At 35.8% G+C, this 18,696-nt stretch overlaps 1 protein-coding gene across 4 annotated transcripts in view; it reads left to right on the forward strand.

The window, feature by feature from the left end:
- LOC121415226 (multiple C2 and transmembrane domain-containing protein 1-like) overlaps window positions 1-18,696 on the forward strand; it is a 99,669-nt gene that overhangs the window by 18,297 nt on the left and 62,676 nt on the right. For all 4 annotated transcript variants that reach the window (XM_041608403.1, XM_041608402.1, XM_041608400.1 and 1 more), the window contains exon 2: window positions 854-1,455. In XM_041608403.1, coding sequence (XP_041464337.1) covers window positions 877-1,455 — 579 coding nt within the window. In that variant the 5' untranslated portion in view covers window positions 854-876. The remainder of the gene's footprint in view (window positions 1-853; window positions 1,456-18,696) is intronic.

Genomic DNA, 18,696 nt, shown 5'->3' on the forward strand with positions numbered 1-18,696 from the left:
CATCTGCCATCAAAATTCGGCATTTATTAGTTTTATGAAAAAGATTCACGTAATTTAAATTTACATTTAGATTTAGTGTTGTTGATATAAAGCATCTGTAAATGTATCCAATTGAAATTGTGAGATATTATTTCAGAGAAATACATGGCATTGATCTTGAACATACTGTACTGCCTCATTTCTCTGTGTGACACACATTTATTATTTTTTATTAAAGACAAAGCCCTGTATTGTTTCATGCTTACAGTTCCGTTGCCATGGTATTCTTTTGTAATTGCAACTGGTTGATTCCCTAACTGCCCCCTCTCTATTGCAAATTATTTCATGAAGATGTATTTCTTGCGGCCATTTCCATTTTGTGAAATAAAATGATTGTAGAGACTTGTGTAATTGTGCTCAAATATTTAGTGTGAGGTTAATTAAAAAAAAAAAACCTCTTAATTAAGAGGTTGATTCCGATTGAAAAGTTGTTTTTCTTCATATGATGTCAAATATGGCTTACTCAAATTCATACATTTGCCAGAGGATCAGTTCCAGCATGAAACAAAGTTTAAAGAACTACCAAAGTCAGTTATCAATGTGGTTTACTTGACTGTTTTCAGAATCTTGAAAGACTTTTAATACTGTATCTCTTGTTCCTATACACACATGTTCATCTTTGTGATAGACTGCAGAGCTCTTGAAAAATTGCTGCTAAAGGAGAACAATATATCTCGATCTTTAGTTGTATAAATGTAACAGAACTTTTAAAGATTATCATTAGAATTTGTAAATTTTCCTAGTTTGTTGGAAATTAGTCAGTACCTTTTCACAAACTTCATTCTAAGATCCCAACTCTTTTGATCATTGACAGGTTCTTCCCGTAAATCGAAGACGATGGACAGCGATTCAGAGGATCAGTATGGAGAAGACGATACCGATCATAACGATCATCGGATTGGCATGGACGGCGACGAGCCCCTCACCACCTCCACACCGCTGTATTCCCACGGCAAGAAGAAGAAGAAACGGCCGGGTCTGTGGAAGCGCTTCAAGCACAAAACCAAACCCATGCGCAAGATCAGCACTCAGGTCATGGAGAAGGCCCACCACAAGTCGCACGGACACTCCGACGACGAGAACATCTCCTCGGCGAGATCCCGCTCTTTCGTCTCCAAGTCAGAACCGCAACTCCACCATGACTCCAAGAACTACAACTCTCTTCCACGTTCGCACCGATTCGGTGGATCGGTCATCGATCGTACGAAATTGTTTGTTGAAACTGATGGTAGGCAAACATACTCCAGTGATTCGGACACTGGCGCCAGGACTAACGGTACTGGTATTGTTAGAAGATCTAGTTCCTCGTCTTCCAGGAAAATCTTGTCTTTCGATGTGAACAGTGAGTCTAGGCATTCTAAGAGCCTACCCACAGATGGAGAATTAGATATGGATGTGCCTCAACTTGCTGCATCGGTGAGTACACTCGACTTCCTTTTGAAAATAATCTGCATTTATTGTATTGAAGGAGATGTCAAACAAGCTAAAGTCAGATGCAATAGAAGCAGAAAGATGAATATTTGTAGGAAAAAGAATGAGAGAACATCCCAAGGATATCTTCAGAGTTTTGAATAAAGAAATGAGTGAGTGTAAATTTAAACAGAATTTTCAATAATTTGTGTTTGACTGATCAACTCTTAAAAAACCTCAAACACAACCCTTTATGTACAGTGTATTGGCTCTCTATTGCCTTTTCATCTCATTTTTTTCTTCAAACATACACCGTTTTGTAAGAAAATACACTGCCTTCTCAATTATTAATACAGAAATTTTGGAAAGCCGCCTCAGTATCTGTCCTCTGTGATTGGCAATTAACTTTTTTCCTTTCCATTCCTGATGTGGTGATGTATTTGGTATCATATTTCAAAACTTGATAAATGAAGAAATTATGCCAAGCTGTTTTAGATGGCCACCGCAGTGGTGCAGTCCACCCCATTCCTCAACAGTACCTTTCACATGTGACAGAATCGAGAATCAATAATTTTCTCACTTTAAATGGAGTTTCCTGAAAACATGCCAAAATCAGGAAATGGAATGCTGATGTGCTTTGGCAAAAGTCTGTAACAATTTAATATGACTGTATGTGATTTTAGGGTTCCCTCACCTTATAAAAGTGTGTGTGTGGGGGGGGGGGGGGGGTGAATTGAAGTACAGATTGATTGGATGGATTGAGAATGTTCCTTGATATGCCAAGTAATTACCACATGTATGGACATTTTGATCTGTTTGACATGAAGGGTTTGTTAACATGATGAATTTCCATTTTCAAATAGTATTGTGTATGTTTTTGTTTGAGATGAAATGATGATTATTGAGAGCCACAAAATTCACGCCATGTGTCGTCTTCTGTATCTTCCTGTACATGTTCAGTTTGTCCTGGATTTTTCCCTGAACTTGGCCCAAAAGCTCACTCTGGAAGTTGTCAAGGTTAATTTCCATAACATTTCAAGGAATATCGCCTAATGTGCCAGGAAGGTGTCTCCAAACAACCACATCATTGAAGAAAATCACCAAGCTTGAAATTAAAACACATGAATCAAATATATCAGGTAGATCCTGGTGAATATTTATTGAAGGTATCCGGTCGTGGAGTCAAGATTTCATAAAAGATGGGAAAGAAAAAGTTTTTTTTGGGCAAAAAACACTGCAAACAGGATTGTTGGACAGATCCCCCCAATAAAACACAGTTTTATTGGATTTTGTTTGAATTTGGATGATTTCCACATTTTTGTTCATAATTAATTGTTTTTGGCTTGAAACTAATGTGTTTCTTTGAAATTCATTTAATACTTCCTGCATTCTGTGAATATTTTTCCATTTTCCATATACATGTAAGGATTTCTATTCTAGCACATCATCACTTGCGTGACATCATGCTATTAAGAGGACCATAGTAATCTCTTCAAGTTCTGTCAACACATAACTTTTTGGGAGTCCCCCATCCCATACTGCCCCCCCCAAATTGACATCACCATTACAAGTAGACAAAGTTATTTCTTTATTTTTTGAGGGGTGGGGCGGTATTTTTCACAATGTACTGCCTAAATCTGAAACATAACATTGCTAAGTTGTAACATTGCAATAAAGGGGAAATTTGTTAAGGGCTACATTTTGAGTTTCCAGCCCTGGCTCTTTTGAGCATTTGAGGGGCAGCGTCGCCCAGGCCCCCTGTGCAATATTTTCCCTCTTACCACCCTCATAGTAATTCGCTTCACATTTACCCTTTCATTTAAATCCACTATTTGTCTAAGTACTGCACTGTTTGTTTCTGAAAGACTGTCATGCCAAGTATCTTTTGAAAGTTTGGGTATTCTGTTGCTTCTTGTCATTATTTACTAATTCAAATCTTGGAAAAGTAGATGGAGTGTCTCCGTCCATTGAGAAAGAACACAGCAATTACATGTATCTGGTTTAATACTTGTGTGTACATTTACATGTACATGTGTATGCAAATTCCTTGTAGGAAACTTAGAAATCATAGTTTTTGTATTTAATTAACTTTGCAAATTCATGAAAATGAAAATAAAAAAAAGAAAATTCATATTTTATTGTTGGAATAGAAATCTGAGAAAAGAAATACATATTCTGAAAATTCATGTTGCCAAAATGATCATGGGCTTGGCAGCCACTTTGCAGCTCCAGATCAATGAGGCTTGATCCCTTAATACCACATCGACTCGGCTCGCGTGTTTAATCCGCGAGCCGGGTTGAAGACTGCGAAGAAGGGATCAGAGATCGCGTTCATATGTACATGTACATATGAAAAGGCGAGTTCAACACGGCTCGCGGATCTCGAACGGAAGAAGAATTATGACGTCGCAAATTAAAGGCGGGAAATTCACCGCCGGAATCGAATCTTGTCCGTGCGAACAACAATGCCAAAAGTGAAAGCGCGCGCAGTGACCTAGGTCAAGAGAGTTTGACACGGCTTTCTGTTTACACACGAAAAAAATTGCCGAGTCTGACTCGGGTCGCGGGTTGAAACCTTCGATTTTGTAGGATCGATAAAGCCGTGTTCGACACGGCTCGCGGATCACTCTGATCGCGTTTACACAGCATAAAATTGCCGTGTTGAGCACGGCTCTTGTGTTCAACCCCCGAGCCGAGTCAGTGTGTAAACACGGTAAAAATGTTGAACGCCAAACAGGGTAGCAGCAACTCCCATCTTCTTATGTCTTTTGGCCTGATGCGGTCAGGGTTTGAACTCCTGACCTCCAGGTTGTGAGAGGGATGCTCTACCAACTGATCCAAGTCAGAAACACACCAGTGTTATATCCTTATTCAGGGTCCTTAATTCAGATTACCGGTATATCTTGCTCGGCTTGTTCTGTGTTACAAATTTGAACATGGTCATCTATTATAGCCATATATAATCCTAGGTGTAAAGAATGATCATTGCAATATCTTCTACATTGCAATCTCGTGGTTGGTCATGTTTCATTTGAATAATTCATCATTATCAATCAGTGAATCAGAAATGCAAAGAAAGATTTACACATCTAACTCGGATTTCACTCCATAATGCAGTGATACGTAATCCAAACTACAACTTTCAATCCTCCTTTCTTTCACTCTCTCTCTCTAACCTCTGTCATAGCATAGAGCTATTAGCTCTATGGTCATAGGGGGTGTTGCAAGAAAATATTTGCGGTCAATTGCAAATATTCTGTTGCAATTTTACAACTGACGGATCAACGTTAGCTGTAGCAAATCCAATTAAACTTCTTTCTTCAAGGAACAGATTAGCAATCAATCGCTAAATTGCAATTAATTTCAAGACTCATAATTGATTTTGGGACCATAAATTGACTTGCAATTGATCACAAGTTTCTTGCAACACCCCAATAGTCTCTCTTCTCTCTCTTCCTCTCCCTTCCCCTCTTTCTTCACCCTCTGGCCCTCTCCTCTTTACTCTACATACCTGTATGTATATTCCATAGCTCCCTGCTAATAAAATGTTATATAGTTTGTAATGATAGCTGTGTAACTTCCACAAAATGATGCATAATGATGAGGTTTTGTAATTTGATTGGCTCAGTATAGTCTGACAATTTAAAATTATGATTGGGGAAAAAAGGAAGAATTATCTCTTGTTGAAAAAAAGTCTTCTTGTGTTCCTTACCCTATTTGAAGGAAATTGAAGGAAAATCATTTACACAGTATATTCATACTTTTCGGAAAACAAATCTCTGTGTAAAGTGTCTTTCAAACATTAAACCCCATATGAGCATAGTAACAATAACAATAGTAACAATACTAAAATACCTTTTTATTCCGTTGAATACATGTACATGCAGTAGAAGCGGAGATTGTTAAAGGAGATATTCAGTTAATGTGTACTGAAATTATATTCATATATTCCTGATATAAAAGCAGGCTAATTTAAAAGGTGCGGGTAACTAATTCCCACTCTCCAAAAATGACATTCACAAGATTTGATTTGAAATAAATGATTGATTCTTGCTAGGGTAGATCAAGGATGCATATTAATTGATGGGGCATATCACAATTTAATAGCAAAAAAATGAAAAAGCTCCTAATAAAAAGGAAACACAATAGCCTACCAGAAAAACTTAACAAGGTACATGTATACAACATGAAGTTCCTGCTCAAAAAGTGAATTATCCTCACCCCCCTTCCAAAAAAAAATTGCAAAAAAAAAACGGTTGAGGCATTTTCATTAAAAGCGAGGCACAATGCTATTTTGGGAGCAAAGGGGATGGGGTAGATGTCCCCTGTGCCTCTTCCCACAGATCTTGTTTTTGACCCCCCCCCCCATGCATTGTACATGTACACTGACTTATGCCATTGAATGAAATTGGGAATGATCATTAATTACATGGATCCCTTAGTAACATGGATGCAGAGCTTGGAAAGTGATGAATTCTCACCCAGAACATGGTTGCCTGGCAGGTGTTGTGGGCTAAGTTCTAACTCTGCAAAATGAGCAAGAAATCTAGTGATGTTTCAGAAATTCAGAGCTACATGTATAGATATAGAATTGATATTGAGTGACAAAATTGTGAATGATAGGCTTTGATGTTAAAATAATAAGTAGTTCTTATATTTTGTCAGTGATTCAATGAAACGGCAGACATGTAAACCTAATTTGGGGTTAAATTTTTCAAAATTGATTTTTTTTTTGCATATTCTGAAAGTCAATCTGTCATTACATGTAATTTCATAGAATTACATTTACAATTTCATAGAATTACATTTACATTCAGATAAAAATTCCTAAAGAATAACAGAATAACTGGCACATTCCCCTCCTTTGATTTTATTAAGCGGCCCTATTATTTCTGTACTATTGCAGTCTCGATCCGAAATGGCGGGAACATGTAGAGGTTGAAAACTGGCTAAAAACTCGGTAAAAACGTTGCGCATGATACACATTTTACAAAGTGATCTACCCCCTGTTTTGAGTAAAAATGAACAATTTCTGAAATGTGTACTGCCGCATCATATCAAATATTGAAAAAATAAAGAAGAATTGCATTTTTCATACTGTAAAATGATAGAATGTATGCTTTATATTGGTGCTCTTGTTTCTATCAAAGTGCAAAGTCATGGGTGTTTGAAAAACATCAAAACTTTGATCGTGATGATCTTAAAATCCTGATTTGGAGACCAGGCGAGGTTTGTGCTGGTTCATAAAATCACTGATGATTTATAATCAAATGTACAGGAAAATTTTATACAAAGTAGACATGAAATTGGATTTGACAGAGAACTTTATTTGTACATGTAAGTTGGTTTCATTGGAGTTTTGCTTCAAAATGTGCACATTGTTTTGAGTTTTTTTTTTCATAATCAGTAATGAAGAGCAGATTTCCTGACAGTGTATTAAATTTGTTTATAAAATAGGTGTATTATTTCAAGCATCGCGATTGGCCAGTACGCGTCGCATGACATCCAACTTTTTTGGTGCATTGCATGGCAGTGCTAAAGGCGCGCAACGAATATTGACATTGCACGCTCAAGCAAACCAGTGCGGTAGAAGTCCCAGGAGAAGTCCAACAAAACTGTACTTTGACTTTTTAAGAATATGTTTCTGTGTTGATATTTTATAAAACAAATAATGCAATTGCTCTGTCATGCGTAAAAGTAATTGCAGAGAAAGCTCGGTTTCTTCAGATGGTGCACACCGGGCACTCGCCGCCAGTGGCTCGTGCACAGTGCGGCACCTACATGTATATATCTAAAGAAACCTCGCGTGCTGTGCATTTCCACTAATGCACTCGGCTGCATGCATTATTTGTATAATTTCAAGTCTGGGTAAATCTCTATTGTGGTTTTGAAAAGTATGCTGGGTTTGCATCCTTGGATCAAGATCGATTCTCACATTCACTTTCTCACCTCGTTCAATGCTGTCTGGCAGGTGTTTTTCAAGGAAGATAATATCAGAGAATAATTAATCATACAGATTTACATGCAGTCACACATATAACATACTTGGATTGATTGATACGTCACGTGCAATGACTTATTGAAATAATTGAATTCACTTGGTAGCAGATTGATTTTAAAGGGGAATCCAACCCAAATAAAAAGTTGCTTTTAGGGGGGGGGGAGCAGACAAGTAGATAGACCTGTGAAATTTTGAGCAATATTGGACAAACAATATTGAAAGTAATGAATTTTTAACAGTTGTTAAACTTTTCACTCTCTATACCCATGGCCATGGTCATACTATTATGATGTTATGCAAGGATTACTCTTCCATATCCTTGAATACATAAGATCGCAAGATTTCTTTTTTTTTTCTGGAGTAAAGTTTTACCTCAAATTATTATTTTTTTCATGAGGACAGAAAGAATAATGCTAAATGTTCCTCGATTATATTTTGATTTCTACCCCATGGGACTTTCAAACTCTCACCGTTCTTTTTCTCCTCCCTCACACAACATTTTTATGACCATAACAGCTACTCGTGGCTATCATCATCTATTCTCATTGTAAACCTGTTTGTGAGGCTTAAACTGATATACTGCCCTCTCTTGTTCCTATTCTTGGTAACCATGCAGTTGGAGAATTGAAAGTCCTGTTGGTGAGTTACATGTATTTCTATTCAATGGTGCTTTGTTAAAAAAAATTAAAAATAAAATCAGTATTCATGAAAAAACTTACATTTAGCTCTGTATGTCTCCCACATGATAATTGAAAGTTAAGGTGTGAATATTGTTATCATTCCATCCGAAAAGTAGTTAGATTTTTATAATGCCACATTTCCTACTTGCATGAACTTCGTGTAAGTTTTTTAGAAATTACAATAAAAATTAAAATACCTTTAAGATTAATTATAATTTTCATCTATTACAAAAGGGATTGTCATATACATATAGTAGTCCCGAAAAGTGCCAAGTTTGAATGCATTACAGGGAAAAAATTACATGGGATTGGGGAACTTTTCCCCGAAATGCTGAAAAGAGCGCTGGAAAATAAAAAGAAATGAGCCCCATAAAATCCCCTTTTCTTGCAAGATTAAAGCTTTAAATATCCAATGTTGAAGAGTTAGGCAGCAGGTTATGAAAAGTAGCTCACGAAAACTTTAAAAAAAAGAAAGAAAAATCTTGATGCATTATCCTTCTAGCCTTGTACCTTTGAATTGGAAATACAGAGGAACTTAATTAAAATCATCATTGTCATTTTAATCACAAGGTTGTGTTGGTGCTATTGTTCAAAATTTGCTCTTACAATATTGATGGAATGAATCATTCATACATGTAGTAAAGTAATGGCTCGGTGGTGGTATTTATTTATTTATATATTCATTTGAACAGACATCTTTGCAACAGTGGCACTAACAGAACATGGTGTGTGTTCATGTCACATCAATAAAAATTCTTTATGTTTGAACAATGCTTGGAGATCATGAAGAATAATTCATAGCATTTCGTTAACAAGGTATAAAAGGGATTCATTCAGTAGTACAAAATCAAATTTGAAGTGGCATGGGTATGCACCAATGTTTCACCATTGAATAATTCTTGAGAAATCAGTATTGTTACTTGTACTTTTAGGTTGAATGCAGTTGTCGTGAGTGATAGAGCGATTTCAGCAGCAAGAAATAAGAACCGGGTAACGACTCCAACCGGAGTAAAATTGACAAATCAAATACCAATTGAAAGCTTGAATAAGCCAAGAAGCACAGCGCAATGCAAGTTTCATTCATTTATTCCGCTTGCCAGCAGATTGTTCTTGAGAAAACCCACGTTTGGAAAATCTGGTTCTCCCTGGCTCGAAGTCAGAGCCGTCATCATACAGTGTCATCGAGGAGTGTAATTATTACAAAATAAGTTGAAAAGATGAACGATTTCCTCAATTTCAAGATTAAAATTTCAATTTTTGTGACAAGATTTTTCATATAGGAAACTGACACAGGCAATATTTAGTGCTTATAAATGGATGCAGAGGTAAAGTGTGGGACATTTTCAAAAAAATGTATTGGCCCCTTATTTGGCGCAGTTCAGGAACTCAGTTTTATCATTATGAGGGGAGCAATAAAGAGCTCAGCTCTCCTGAAACTTTTAAGGGGAGCATTAGGGGAGCACTACAAAAAGCTCTTCTTTGACATACAAGGGGAGCTCTCTTGTCCGATTTCAGAATGGATGGAGGAACGTATACTAAGTTACAACCCACAACCAAAGGAGACAAACAATCAGATCTATGCAATATTTATCTCATTGTACTTTTTAATGTCATTCTTGCAAGTGTGTTTAATTGCTTACAATATAAATGTGTGTTATATGTAAAATGACACTGGACATCTCTACTACTTCTGAACCACATAATTTGACACTAAATTGCCCCAGTCTCACATTAGTACTCTCTTGCTGCTTATAATTTACACACTGTAAAAATACTGTTTAAAATGTTAAGCAATGCTGTGTCAGCCTGTCACTCTAACAGATATTGTTTAAACTTTTTTTAACAAGCTATTTAGAAAAGTTTTAGTAATTGAATGTTCAAACATTAGTTGTCATATTGATTGGATTAAACAGTTTTGTTTGAAAACTTGCACTTTTGCATTAAGATAGCATTATTGAGTCTACTTTGTAATTATTTTCTTGGGTTGCCACACAGTCAAGCTATGCTTATAGTGGCAACCCCTGCAACATTCTTACATGTAAATCGTTATGTTATAGAAAATACAACTTTGTACTTTCTTTTCATTGTCAAATATTTTGTTCTGTACTCTATTTATGTATCTTTTTTGGTTAATTTGTATATGTGGAAAAAATTTGCAGAAGTCAATAAAATGAAATGATCTGAAGTGAACAACTGCTTTTTACAGTTCAAGCTTCGGTTATATGTTGGATTGTTGAATTTCTATAGGGTTTACAGTGACCATCTACATTACATCTAACGTGGATACATGTATGAGCACACATCAAGATTGCTGTAAATGTCTTTCATTTCTGCAAATATGACAGAGCATGTAGGCAATGTTTGCTCTTTAAACAAGGACTGCCAATAGGGAGATAGGTGGCTTTACTTTGCTGTTGCCATGGGGCTAATGATACCTCCTCCCGGAATCATTCCTGTTAATGAATCATTCATGATGCAGTCTGTAGATGGTTGAAGATGAAGATTATGATAATGGCTCAATCCCGTAGCCTGGGAGGAAGTTTGTACTTGCGAGCTCTCGCTGCTTCAATCATCGTGTAGCCTCGAGTACTCTTTCAAGACTGTTTTGAGCTTGCTACCTTATGTTTTGAACCTTTAAAATGGAAGATAAAATTGAAGGGTGGACCTATATAATGATGGAATTGTTCTGTAAACTTTGATAAAGAACGGGGGTAAGGAATGATTGTTGCAATCATATCATGTTGACGTATAAACAGTGTTAATTTATTAGGGTGGAAATTATTCTTTGCATTTTAATGTGTTCGTCTTGCATATTGTAATTAGGTGGTTTCAGACCGCCTCGAAGTTTGTCAGTTCCAGGTATTTTCTGATCTGGAAATTTACCCGATCAGAAAGCACCAGGTAATATTGGCAATGTGAAAGCAAATTACGCGTAATATCCCTGAAAAGAAAATACCCACTGAATAGTAGAACTTTACAAGAACTTTCGCAGGGATTTTTCGAACGTCGCAGGTATTTTGGCAATGCGAAAGCAATTTACGGGAACTTTTATCCCAGCGTGTAGTTGGGCGCGGGCTCCGTGGGTGGCTGCTGAGCTAGTGGTTTTGAATCTCGCGCCTTGCCTGCTTATCAGACCATACTGCGCATGCTCCTAACGTTAGGAATTTATCCCAAAGGGTATGTTTCGGAGCGATGTGAATGCAGGAATAATTAATGGGTATTTTTTAGCCTAAAAAGTTCTCGTAATTTAACAGGGATTCTTATGATTGAGGCGGTTTGAAACCACCTATTGTCACTTCAGGTGGGATAGGGAATTTCCCAGTTTGTATTTTATGTACATTAATGAAAGCAATTCTTTCCAAATCACATTGATTATCACATTATCTAGGATTCATAATTATTATGGGTTAGTAAATCACTTTTAAGATCACTTTTAAGATCTATCAATAGAAAAAATAACCTTTACTACAAGTATCGTGCAAACCCGTCAGATGCTGCTCGTGAAAAATACGTCAAATATAAAAACACCTTGACAACTCTTTTGAGATCTGAAAAAAAGAAATTTTATTGTTCTAAATTTGCAGCGAGTTCAAATAATATAAAAGATACATGGAAAGTAATCAATGATGTCTTAAATAAGAAAAAAGATCGCAATACTATAAAACATGTGAAGATCAACAATTCAGTTATTAATGATAATTTTGATATAGCTATGAACTTTAATAATTATTTCTCAGGCATTGGTCCAAATCTTGCCAACGAAATACCACACACAGATAAAACCTTTGAATGCTTTCTAAAGAACCAAAACCCACATTCACTATTTTTTATTCCAACCGATGCTAATGAAATCATAAAGATAGTAAAAGAACTTAAAAGTAAAAAAAGTCCAGGCTATGATGAAATAAGTAATGACTTGTTAAAAGATATCATTAACGAAATTGTTATTCCTTTAGAACACGTCATGAATTTATCTCTTGTTAATGGTATAGTTCCCGACCGAATGAAAATTGCGAAGGTAGTTCCTATCTACAAAAAGGGAGATCCGTCCGATATAAGTAATTATAGACCTATATCTCTCTTATCTTCTATTTCCAAAGTCTTAGAAAAAATTATATACAATCGTACAATAAAATTTGTGAGGAGTTTTGGTCTTTTATCAGAATCACAATTTGGCTTTAGGCAAAAGCATTCAACAACACATGCAATCTTATATTTCATTAATCATATAGCGACTGCTGTTGACGACCACCTTCACACTCTTGGTATCTTTCTGGACCTCTCCAAGGCCTTTGACACCATTGACCATGAAATCTTATTGTCTAAACTATCACATTATGGAATTAGGGGGAAGGCCTTGGAGTGGTACAGAAGTTATCTTACTGGAAGAAAACAGTTTGTCTCCATAAACAATTCTAATTCCGATTATAATGACATGATTTGCGGAGTACCCCAGGGTTCGCTTTTGGGGCCATTATTATTCATTCTATATATCAACGATTTTCAGGATTCATCAAAGGCCTTGTCTTTCATATTATATGCAGATGACACCAGTGTTTTCTTTTCACATAAAAATCCTGATACTCTTGTAAACATAGTAAATACTGAACTCAGATGTATTCATGAATGGATCTGTTGTAACAAACTTTCTTTAAATGTTGCAAAGACCCAGTGCATGCTTTTTAGTAATTCAATCACAGCTCTACCCAGGAACGTCTTTCTTAATAATATTTTAATCGATATTGTCGATTCAACGAAATTTCTTGGTCTATATTTATAGATAACAAATTTTCATGGAAGCCGCACATTACGTATTTATCAAAACTTTTATCTAGAAATGTTGGCGTCATAAACAAACTAAAAACTTTTTTGCCTCCAAACGTTTTATCAAATTTGTATAATACCCTTATTCTTTCTTACTTAAATTATGGGATATTAGCTTGGGGCAGTTCCTCTAGAAATCAGTTGGATAGACTACTACTTACACAGAAAAGAATAATGAGAATCATTTGTCATAAACACAGATTAGCTCACTCAGATCAATTGTTCTTCTCCAATAAAGTTTTAAAAATACAGGATTTGTACTCTCTTCGCCTGGGCTGCTTTATGTTTCAGTTAAACCAAGGAGAGCTGCCAACTTCCTTAAGTTTACTGTTTTTAAGAAACGAGATTTTGCACAGCTACCCCACCAGATTATCGTCATCTTTCCATCTTCCGAAGCTCAGAACTTTTTACAAACAGAAGACTATTGTTTATACTGGTCCCCATTTTTGGAATTCTCTAGATGAATCTTTAAAACTGACACCAAGCTTATTTTCGTTCAAACATAAGCTTAAGACTACACTGATAAATAACTATAATGTTACACTATGATTTTCCTGCAGGAGGCTGTTCATTGTCCCATGTTTGTGCTTGAGTTGTTCTGATGTACTTGTCCCGTTTAGTGTAGTCTTGTATCGTCCCGTCTAGTTTGTATCTTTTTATACCATTTTCATTAATTAATGATACTGTAATATTATTTTGGGGAACCTGAATTACAAGCTCCGCTTTCCAAGGTTTCCCCCACAATATACAGCTAGCATTTAAGTTAAAACTGAACTTTCTAAAATTCAATTATACATTATATCTGTGTACTGGACCTTTGTGAACTATTTCAATATTTCTAATTGTTAATTTATTCTATACTCACATTTCTGTTGTAAAATAATTATCTTTGCTGTTATTGTGGAAATAAACGAAATGAAAATGAAATGAAATTATCTTTTCTGTGATATGCCCTATTCACATTATGATTATTACATAAACAATTAAAAATCAGTACTATCTCTATTTTTACGTTTTCCCACCACTGCTATCTTCTTACGCCAACTTTAATGGTTTGGTTTATGAACAGGTATTAAACATATGTATATTGCTCTTATCATAAGCTTATTTTGACACCAAATACAACATCACATCTGTATATCAGCAGAAAAATTAAAGGAATATACCTCAAATTGTCGCGCAGATGTCACCACTCTACCTATTTACTGGCCCAATTCAAAACCCATGGCCATATATATTATTGTAGTACATGTAGCTGCGCAATATAAATGGTTCTTTATTATCATGCAGTTGCTAGATTTTAACAGAGTATCCACCTTGAATCATTTACATTGTGATTTTATCCAGAAATCTTGAATACATATCAGACAATGTATATTTGAATGGAACTGGTGAGAATTGTATAGTAAACTGGCAATTCACTATGGTCTAGCCACTGTGGGCGGCCTCTGGTGAATGAACACAATGCAAGGTATGACTTTCAAGCCAAATCGCACTATAAAGATAATAGACCCTAGCATCACTTGGGTCCCCTGCCGGGGGGGGGGGGGTTAATCACCTGAGAGATGGCTTTAAACTTTCTATAGAATCATCTGTCTTAGATGTGAACACACTCATGTAAACAATAATGTAAACCGAACGAGCATAAACCACCATTATCTCATCAGCAAATCACTTTCTTTAGACCTGGGGCATATTTCACAATGACTTATTGTATGGTATTGGTAACCCCATTTGTCATGATAGGAAACCTTGATTTTGATTGGCTGCTGAGCCCTGTTACCATGGTAGTTAACCACACTGGCTAAGTTACCTTTTTGTAAGTGATTGTGGAATGGGGTCTTTGTTTTGTCTACAACAGTACAAGCTTGTATCGTGATAGTGGCTTCTATCTCAATCCAGCTCACGATTGGTTGTCTAATCAGCCATGTGTGTGGAAGGTTGAAACTTGTAAGCTGAACGTCCTCCGGTATCAGACCGATAAGAGATGCCGATGATGATGATGCATGTTAGGGATGCTGCCACACGTGTCGCCGTGACGATGGGATGAAGTTCACTCCTATCGCTCCTCCTCCGTGCAGTATACCATTCTCCGGGAGGAATCTCACTTCATTGGATTGATTTATCTTGCTATATTAGAAGGGATGTGTGCATTCTGTTAGGAATAGATGATTGGGATGGAGTGACTCATCGTGCATGCCATTTTCTTTTAGCGAGAATTCCCATTTGTACTTTTTGAGACTGCAACAATCAGACACTATGCCTATGGTAAGGTTGTTTTATTGGTATTTAAGCAAGTCAAATAATATTCAAAATGCTACTACTCAAAGTGGTAGGTAAACTGTAAACTGCTGTTCATGTTGACGTTTATTATTTTTTTTTAATGCAATTTACTTTTTCAAGGTGCTCTGGTTTGGATTTTTATTACACGTACGTATGTAGAAATATTCTTTATTTCAAGACATTTATGATATTTGGTGTGTATTTGAACTTTGTTTAGTGTTGAAGCCAGGAAACTACAGAAGATGACTGGAAGGCAACTTACAAAGTTCTGTACTTTCATGCATTCAGAAAGAAACAGATAAAAGGCTTTTCAAAATCGAGGAATGTCTTGAAATATACAGACATGCTAAAGAAATAACAATTTTCTTATCTTTCCAACACTCTTTTGTTATAAATGGTACGCAGCCTATTCATTCTCATTTTTCTTTGTTGTAAAGTTAGCTTACCTAAAATATCCATACCGTTAACATACACACTGTCGGCTTCATTCCCCTAGTACCCTTTTTCTGAAACAGATGAATGCACCATTAATTAATTGATTAATTAATATGCGTTCATGGATAATCTAGATGATTTGATTGTATCAATAAAGTAATGCAGAATGTATGTAATTTCTGCAGCAACGGTGTGCAGTTTGGCACTGTCAGTGTAGAAGCAGTCATAGAGAGTTTTCGTCATGCTCCATGTCATTAATTCATCCTGTTAACTAATTACTGCGAGCAAGACAAATGGGGGAAACATGTACACGTGCACTTTAAGAGCACCTAGACATGTTCATTACTAACAGTTGTTTTCAAAATGATCTCCTTTATAATATGTTGAATGTGAGTAGAGACAGGCTATACAAGTTAATGCCTTTTCTATATTTTGATATTATTTCACAGAAAATGTAGAAAATTTTCTACTTATCAACAGAATGTGATGAATGTTGATTAGATTTAAAAAAATATGACAGACATCATATTGTCTGGATGTTTTTTATTTTGATACTGTCCAATTTCTTAAAATTAAGCTTTTGCTCGAGAACTGTAAGCAAGTACATGTATGACCATTTTCTTCTGTGGAAATGAATTAAGATCTAGTTCTGACAATACCTTAGATGTGAGCAAAGTGGATTTAGAATTACAGGGAGAGGGGGGGGGGGGGGTTCTTTATTTGAACATATTCTTTTTATATTGAAATGAATACAAATAAACAAGAATTAGTATGGTAATGGTAAATACATAAAAATTCAAAATTGAAATTTGTACAAAAAATAAGAATGAGATGTTCAATGTTACTCGAGTACAATTTACATTTATACACACAACAGGGCACATAAGTAAAATTTCTAAAATCTTGACCTTTTTAGATATATTCAACCCTTTCATCTTTCTTTATCCCCCCCCCCATTTCTTGGTCAGTCTTTTAGGGAGTCTATTAGTTCTTTGCATGCTGAATTAATTTTTGGAGGATAATAATGACAATTGTTTCCCTGTTATTTTCTTTAATTCAAGATTTCCCTAAATATTGCACCATTTACAATTTTTGTAAAGATAGTATCCAAGAACTACTGCCTTTTATTTGCTTCTCTAATTTGAAGGTAAGGGAGAAAACTAATTGTGATTGTTGAATTTTAATTTTATGAATGAGCAAGATTGCAACATCAGCACGCAAAGGGTTAACCCTTTTCGTTCTCACCTACCATGTCTACTGCCTTGAACTGGTTTCTCTAAAACCAGTTTAGGAAACCAGTTTTACAAGATTGCTTCGCTAGCGTCCTCATTGCCATCTGAACTGGTTTCTACTTAAAGGGGGTCTATTATCCCCCCATCCCCAATTTATAGTATACACCATTGTAGCCTGCTAGGTCTCAACTGTATATCGGGGAGTATACTCAAGGGTGACAGGCAGGGAGACCACAAAAGGAATACTCTTTAGGCTATCTGTCAAATGTCAGTCTTTCATGTTTTCATCTTGATGTATACCTGAGATAGCTACCCTCAGATAGTGCACCCAGAGGCAATGTCTTATGAAGATTTAAAATCCAATCTTCTGGTCTGATTCTCTGCAAGCCTGATTCCATATTATATTGCAGGAGACTCAATATATTTTAACATAACAATAAAACAGTTTTGTGTGTTAACAATGCTGATGACAGACATAATATATTTTGTAGGGCAAATCATCATCTTTATTAATATTGTATTTTTCCATAATATTGTCCATTAATATATTTCTTTGTAATTTGATCTTAAACTTAAAGCCAAGTTGTTCGTATGATGGATGATGACTCCAGATATCGCCTCTGAATAATATTGAAAATGATGATAGGCATTTATGATATATAGCACTTTCTATCTAGAAATTATTTATTCTGAGGCGCACTATTATTGCCCTGGCTTTAACTTGAGCTGCAGTTTCCAGGGCTGTGCATGCAAGCAGTTATCCTACATTGACCTCACCTGGGTTGAGCACAGCAAAATGTGGATCAGTTTCTTGCTGAAGGAAATTACACTGTGGCTGGGATTCAAACCCATGACCCTCTGTTATACAAAGTCCTAATAGTAATATCCTCCATATATGTGCTCCATATTGATATTTAGAATGATGTATTCTTATTTTGATCTATAATATTGGTTCTTTGGTTTTCGTTGGTGAGTTTGGCGTGTGCTTATGGTGTTAAATGTTGAAATTCTAAAAGGCTTATGTGGTTGAATACATAGCCTTTTAGTGTGGATATTCTGGACAAGAGGTGGAGTAAATATTGTAAAATCCCCCGGTAGCTTTTCTTTGTATGTGGTCATTATGGTCAGTGTACATTTCAGTTTAGTGGTCAAGTCCCTCAACAGCGGCTCATCATTTTCACACCTGTGATGTCAGGGTACCGAACTGTAGATGAATACTCCCTGAGTTAATACTCCCAGTAAGTATCCTTCTTGTAATCAACACTCATTCCTTTGCAGCAGAATATTTACCGCGAAATCAAGGAGATATTTTAAATCTTCTTGGCAAAATCAACCATACACAAAGGTTACAACGTTGTCATTTGCTCTGCAGAATATCTGGTCTGGCTTCTGAAATATCATCTAAACCACAGTAAATTCCATTTTTAGATTTCACTGAAACAAACAAACATGATCCTCTGCCCTGTCTGCTGCCCCCCCCCCCCTCCCTCACCATCACTTTTAAATAGTATAATTGAATTTGTGATGCACAATAAATATACAAATCCATTTAATCATGTGAATGTGAGCCATTATCAATCCAATAATTTTACCTTTTTTTAGATTTATAACAGATGAGCATGCACCCAAACAAAGTATGTGTGAGCGAATGGTGTAAAGTATTAATGTCTATATTTACATGTATTAAAACTTATTAATTTTAATATCAAATTTACCTTTTTGCTATCTTTAAATGTTTTATTTACCATTTCAAAGCATTTTTTCTTCAAATTTTACACTCAAATTTTTGACC

Source organism: Lytechinus variegatus, chromosome 5, assembly GCF_018143015.1.
Source record: "Lytechinus variegatus isolate NC3 chromosome 5, Lvar_3.0, whole genome shotgun sequence".
In the NCBI taxonomy this organism is placed as follows: domain Eukaryota; kingdom Metazoa; phylum Echinodermata; class Echinoidea; order Temnopleuroida; family Toxopneustidae; genus Lytechinus; species Lytechinus variegatus.